General features: G+C 30.9%; 1 protein-coding gene across 1 annotated transcript; it reads left to right on the top strand.

The window, feature by feature from the left end:
• The first annotated feature begins 2538 nt into the window (after positions 1–2538).
• On the top strand, positions 2539–5928 carry LOC130827299 (peptidyl-prolyl cis-trans isomerase CYP19-4). The gene is made up of 7 exons (XM_057692971.1): positions 2539–2712; positions 2882–2963; positions 3369–3416; positions 3515–3538; positions 4044–4226; positions 4391–4466; positions 5580–5928. The coding sequence occupies exons 1-7, from the start codon at positions 2638–2640 to the stop codon at positions 5716–5718; spliced, it is 627 nt and encodes a 208-aa protein (XP_057548954.1). The 5' UTR covers positions 2539–2637; the 3' UTR covers positions 5719–5928.
• The last annotated feature ends 609 nt before the right edge of the window (positions 5929–6537 follow it).

Raw genomic sequence — 6537 nt, 5'->3', positions numbered from 1 at the left:
ATATATATATATATATATATATATATATATATATATGTATATATATATATATATATGTATATATATATATATATGTATATATATATATATATATGTATATATATATATGTATATATATATATATATATATATATATATATGTATATATATATATATGTATATATATATATATATATATATATATATATATATATATATATATATATATATATATATATATATATATATATATATATATATATATATATATATATATATATATATATATTACATTAACCAATTACCTCGACCATTCATCACAAAAGCATTTAACTCATCTGTTATACAAATTTCAGAATATTTATTGATAAGCATAATTATACCACACTAAAACTCAACACCAATATTACTATAACCATTTTAAAAGGTTAAGACCTCAATGAAAATTAACCCAAGTCTTACTTAAGATTTGACAAATCCTTAAACTCCAAAACCATCTCAGAAGAAATAAAAATTCAAAGGAAAATATAGATTGGGTACTAGTTAGAATAACACTACTAATGCGCTAATTTCCTTCAAATAATATAACACTATTTTAAAACACTTAGCCAAGTCAATAAGGAACATTTGAAATAAATAAGATTATTTATCAAAAAAAAGCATACAATAAGATCATAATCAAACTTATTCCAAATATAAGTACCTGATACCCCAGAGCACAGGTTCGGGGCTGTTCGCACTTAGTAAGTGCGAACAGTAATAAACTGGTCAAAAAAAATCAAGCGTCTCTTCGCACTTAGTAACTGCGAATAGGTCAAACATGGTCAACATGCTGATTTTAAGACAAGAGCTGTTCGCACTTATTAAGTGCGAACAGACTGAAAAACTGAAACAATCTGTTCGCTGTTACTAACAGCGACCAGACTGTTGCAGTTAACCTAAGGTTTGCGGATTACACGTTTAGTTTTAGAATAAGTTTGATTATTATCTTATTGTATGCTTTTTTTTTTTTATAAATAATCTTATTTATTTCAAATATTCTGTTAATAACTATCACTTAACTATAAGTTATCATCTTATAAGGACTATAATAATAATACTCTTATATATCGTGGCCCGAAAACAGGGGTTTAACTCTCAAAACTCTAAACTCTTAATATATTCTAGGTCTTCTCTTTTAATGTTTGGGTTTCAATGCACTTTCTAACCTTAACTATTACTTATAGTATTATCCTCAATTTACGAAATCACTTTTCCTTACAATTATGACCAACTCTAATCATACTTTATTGACTTATTTTCATTGATGTTAATACTTAACTTTAAACTTGATATTGTAACAATATTTCTTACGTGGAATATTTGTTTGATTTTTAAGATTGTATTTTAAATTTTTTGTATTGATCATAGCCATTTACCCACGGGTCCCACCCGCTATGAAAAAGGACGATCATTAGTAGTTGTTCGAAGGGGAATGTTCATATGGCTGTTGTGAAGAATTGCTAATTGAATGGCTTTTCTGATATCTCAAAGGCGCACAAATAGTGATAATAAAATTAATCTTATGAGTTGTTTTGATTCCTATAGATTTTCTTTGTGTTTTCAAGAATGTAACTAATATCACTCATAGACTTGCTAAGTGGGCTCTATCTTGTACTTGTGAAGAGATGTGAGTTAATGGAAGTCCAATTTGGATTTCCAACCTTTTACAAAGATCCCCTTTCACTTTTAAAAATTAAGAACATGACAACTTTTCCTCACACAAACAAGTATGCTTTAAGTGCTAAAGAATCAGACTGTCGGGTGGTATAAACTAACTCTTATATGATACATTATCACCAAACGATAAGTTTAAGGTAATTCTTTTAACATTTAAAGTGAATGTTCTAATATTCAAAATAATTTACCATTGTTGTTCTAATATTCATAGTAACTTTTTTAACATACAAAATGAATTGTGAAACACTAAGCAATTAAAATGAATATTTTAAGTATAAAAGTAATGTTTTAGTTCATTTAATTCGGTTATTTAACTCAATTTAATGCTCTCTAAAAGTGAGATTGTCTTAAATGAGGAATTGTAGATGGTAGAAGACCACAAGTCAAATCAAATACAATAAATATAAATTCTCAAATAACACGATTTTTTATGAGACTAGTTCTGTTAGGTTGACACAATGTACACTTACAGTTTTAAGTGAGCACTTATAACGTTAAAATACTTATCGAATACAATATTAAAATGATCACTTATAATATTAAAGTGTCTAATTATAACTCTAAAATAATCACTTATAGTTTTTATATGATTACTTTTTATGATTAAAAAGTAATCACTTATAACCTTAAAGTAATAACTTATAATCTTAATGTAATAGATTAAAGAAATGAATTAATTATATTGCATTGTGTCATGTTGTATAGTCTCATACAAGACTTGCAAAACAAAAAAAATGAGTTAGATCGACTGGACCCATATGCTGAACTGGTCCGGGTAACCCGACCCATTGTTAACCTCTAATTCCAACCAATAAAACTAGTCCAAACACCTAAACAACAAACGTGCCTAATTTTCATTGGCTGATATTACTTATTTATATAAACAGACGGGAAAATCATTCTGAAACTACACTTCACAGGAGAGATCAATAGAGAAAAATGACCAGAATGAATGCAATTTCCATTACTCTGTTATGGAGTCTTGTTATATTTGGATCTCTAGCTCAAATTCAGGTAAAAGTTTTAATCTATTCTCTGCAATATTGCATTATATCTCAGATTTCCCCTTTTTAATTGAGATGTGTTTAGGGTTCAAGGCATTTAATTTTTAATCTTGATTTGATAGAACAAAGATCAAGTTTTATGGTTTAATACCCATGATTTATTTTTGGAAAAAGTATAGGCTAAGAAGAAATCATCAGAAGATCTGAAAGAAGTAACCCACAAAGTGTACTTTGACGTAACGATTGATGGTAAAGAAGCAGGTAAGCTCTAATCTGATTATGGAATTTGTGCTTAATGTGATGTGATTTGTTCATAGTAGTGAAAAGTTTGCTATTCTGTATGTATTTTTATCATATTCTAAAATATTGGTTTTGATTTGCTAAAAAGATCCCGAATAAAATGATATAGTATGTGAAATTATGTGTCTGATTGAATAATTTGGTTGCATAAAAAAAATGCACATAGAAAATGGTGTAGTATGTGAGATTATGTTTCTGATTGAACAATTTGGATGGATTTTGTATAATTTTTATTAAGTACTGCTGTTGATAAAAATGGGTTTAAAAAAATATTTATTTTGCAGCTTGATATTGTGAGCTGGAGGACAAATTCTGGTGTTCTTCATTAAGCAGTTGTGTTATTGACAATGGTACTTTTGTTTTCAGGTAGAATTGTTATGGGTCTGTTTGGCAAGACTGTTCCTAAAACAGCTGGTAAATTATTGCACAAATCAACTATATTTAGTTTAGTGTAATTTGGATCATGTTTTAACAATTTTATTAACTTTTGCATCTTTTTGTCTTGTATGCAGAGAACTTCAGGGCATTGTGCACTGGTGAGTTTGCAATCTAATCCATTGGTTTCTAAATGTGTTCGGATTGAGACTTTAAAAAAGCTGCTGGTTCTACTGATTTCATGTTGAGCTTTCATGACTTCAAAGAACCAAATTAAAGCATAGGATGAAATCAATATTAAAAACTTTAGAAGCTACAGGTGGAACTAGGTTTTGTTCTAATATGTATTGGTAGGAGGAAATGTGGGTTGTAAATAGAGGTGTACATTCGGGTCACGGGTTGATTAAATCGCTTCAAAATCGGGTCTTGTCTCCATATTGATTTTTACATTATTTTAAATTCATTTTGAAGTCAGGGTGAGTCGGTTTTCAAGGTCGGGTAAATATCGGATCATCGGGTTTGTTTTGAACACCTCTAGTTGTAAACTTATAATAGAAGCATTTTGTGAAACACTAAATTTTATACTAGTCTTCTAAGTTGCTTAATTGTTCCACTTTGTTCAAAAGTAGCTAAATATATATGTTGGGTTTTGAATAATTATTTTAGGAGAGAAAGGTGTTGGGAAATCTGGGAAGCCCCTACATTACAAAGGAAGTGCATTCCACAGAATTATTCCTAGCTTTATGATTCAAGGAGGTGACTTCACCATGGGAGATGGAAGAGGTGGAGAATCTATTTATGGAGAGAAGTTTGCTGATGAAAACTTCAAGTTGAAGCATACTGGACCAGGTATTATAAGTCCTATTGATGTAATTGAACTCATGTGCTTCATGATTCACATTCTCAACTTTCAACAATGACACACCGTGTTTAAGTTTAGACTTATGTTTGAAGTTATCCTAAGACGTTTGTTGAATGTTCCTTATTGAATACTGTCCTTGCTGTTTTTGCAGGACTATTGTCCATGGCAAATGCGGGCCAAGATACCAATGGTTCTCAGTTTTTTATCACAACTGTAACAACCAGCTGGTGAGTAAATCGTGTGTTACTAGAGCAGCAATCTATTTTACTACGGATATGTTGAGTGAGTTGTCTCTACGGCTTTTGTGTTAAGATTAATGGATATTGAGGAACTTGGGGTTGTTGACCCATAGTGATTTTCCTTCCGAAAGAAGTACAAGGGTATGGCTGCGTGCATCCAATCTCCCATCCTTCCTTGGAGTACTGCTATGAAAAAGACAAGATTCACCTAGTTATACCTTGACTTTTCTCTTATAGAGACATTATATACATGGTTCAAATCTTGCCTTTCAATGTTCGGTGTCTTTGATCTAGCCAAAGTATCTTCACGCTTCCCCAAAAAAGTGACTCGAAAATTAGTGTTGATTGATTGCTTGACGAACCTTGAGCCAGTCAACTAGGTCATACCGTCTTGCTTGTGAACTGGCAGGCCCAGATGATTTGGCCTGACATTTATTATGGTTTTGAGCAGACTTTCTTCTCTTCATTGCCAAAGGTAGAATGAGCTGTAGATGCTAAATATCCCGTGTTATGATCAGCTTAGTACTCCTATTCTTGCCTACGTTAACTGTAGTTTCCTGGTTTTCTGGCAAAATCCGTAGAGCTAAATCTACTGATATCATGGCTCGTAAGCTGGCACATTTCTATTGCTCATGCTCCAACTGCCACCCAAGACAAAATTGCTAATCAAATTCTATATGCAAGGTCTTTTACAGATTAATCAGTGTCTCCAATAGGAGCTTCGATTGGCATACCGAGTCTTCTTATAACTTCCCTTTCTTCCGTCTGCGAGGTTTTGAGAACACATCGACAATAAAGAGGCGAGGTTCGAAAGATGTTTGACTAGACGTTACATTGAATTCACAAACAAAATCTTGAATTGTGGAGATTAAGTGTTGAATTCTGATCCTAGGTTTCGGTTCTGTGTGGATAGATGCTATAATCTTTTCATAGTCGAAAACTCAAAATGAAATGATCATACGGAAAGGTGTTGGGATGTGACTTGCTCACTTCCATTGTTTCTTTAATCTAATAATTGCTTATTTTTCTTGTTGTATAAGAGCGAGCAGCAAATGCTTTCACTGAAATTGATCCAAGGCTAATCATCTGTGTAAATAACAGGTTGGACGGTAGGCACGTTGTATTTGGGAAGGTACTTTCAGGTATGGATGTTGTTTACAAGATCGAAGCTGAGGGAAAGCAGAACGGCACTCCTAAAAGCAAGGTCGTTATCGCAGATAGCGGAGAACTTCCTCTATAAACTAATTCACAAAAAATGTAGTCCAACACTTGAGGAACAGAAAAGTCCCTTACATTTGTATGGTTAGATAATGTTGGATAGTTGTTTCATAGACAATCCATATGTTTCTTGGAAATCCTTAAATGCATCCCACACTGCCTCATAAATGCTATCTGTGGATTTCTTGAGTATCACTTGGCTCTAATGATAGCTAAACTTATCCATTATACATACTTGCGTGTGTTTGGCATAGCTCTTTAAGGAGCTGACAGTGGTTTGTTGAGATTATCATGCTAATTTTAAAAGTTTTATCCGGTAAAATAGCATTACCATTTTAAGTATGATTTAGTAGTGTGTGTAAGTAACTATTTTAACAATGTTACCACTTTAACATTTTAAACTTAAAATTTAAAACACTAACATTTTTAAATAGAAGTTTAAGTATCCATAGTAGTTTAAGTATGTGGAATTTTGTTTATTTTCTTAATGCATATTTTTATATTATAACTTTTATAATTTTTAATTATGTGCAATTAAATATATTATGTAGTACCCACTATTTTTAATAAGGGAAAATTATCAAAAACAACCTAAAAATAATATTTTGTCAAAAATTACCTATAATATATATTTTTTTAATCAAAAACTACTTACAAATTTATTTGTATCGTCAAAAACTTATATTAATGGTTACTATTAATATCCGTTAGTAAATCAAGTTCTGTTTGATTTCTAATTTTGGGATGGGAAAAATCACGTGCAATTTTTTATTTCCCCAAATTTTTTAACCTTCCACATATTAGGAATTTAGAAAATTTTAACATTGTATGATGTAGGCTA

Source organism: Amaranthus tricolor, chromosome 11, assembly GCF_026212465.1.
Source record: "Amaranthus tricolor cultivar Red isolate AtriRed21 chromosome 11, ASM2621246v1, whole genome shotgun sequence".
Taxonomy (NCBI): domain Eukaryota; kingdom Viridiplantae; phylum Streptophyta; class Magnoliopsida; order Caryophyllales; family Amaranthaceae; genus Amaranthus; species Amaranthus tricolor.
Note: the sequence above shows the minus strand (reverse complement) of the source record. Positions and strands in the feature narration are given on the sequence as shown.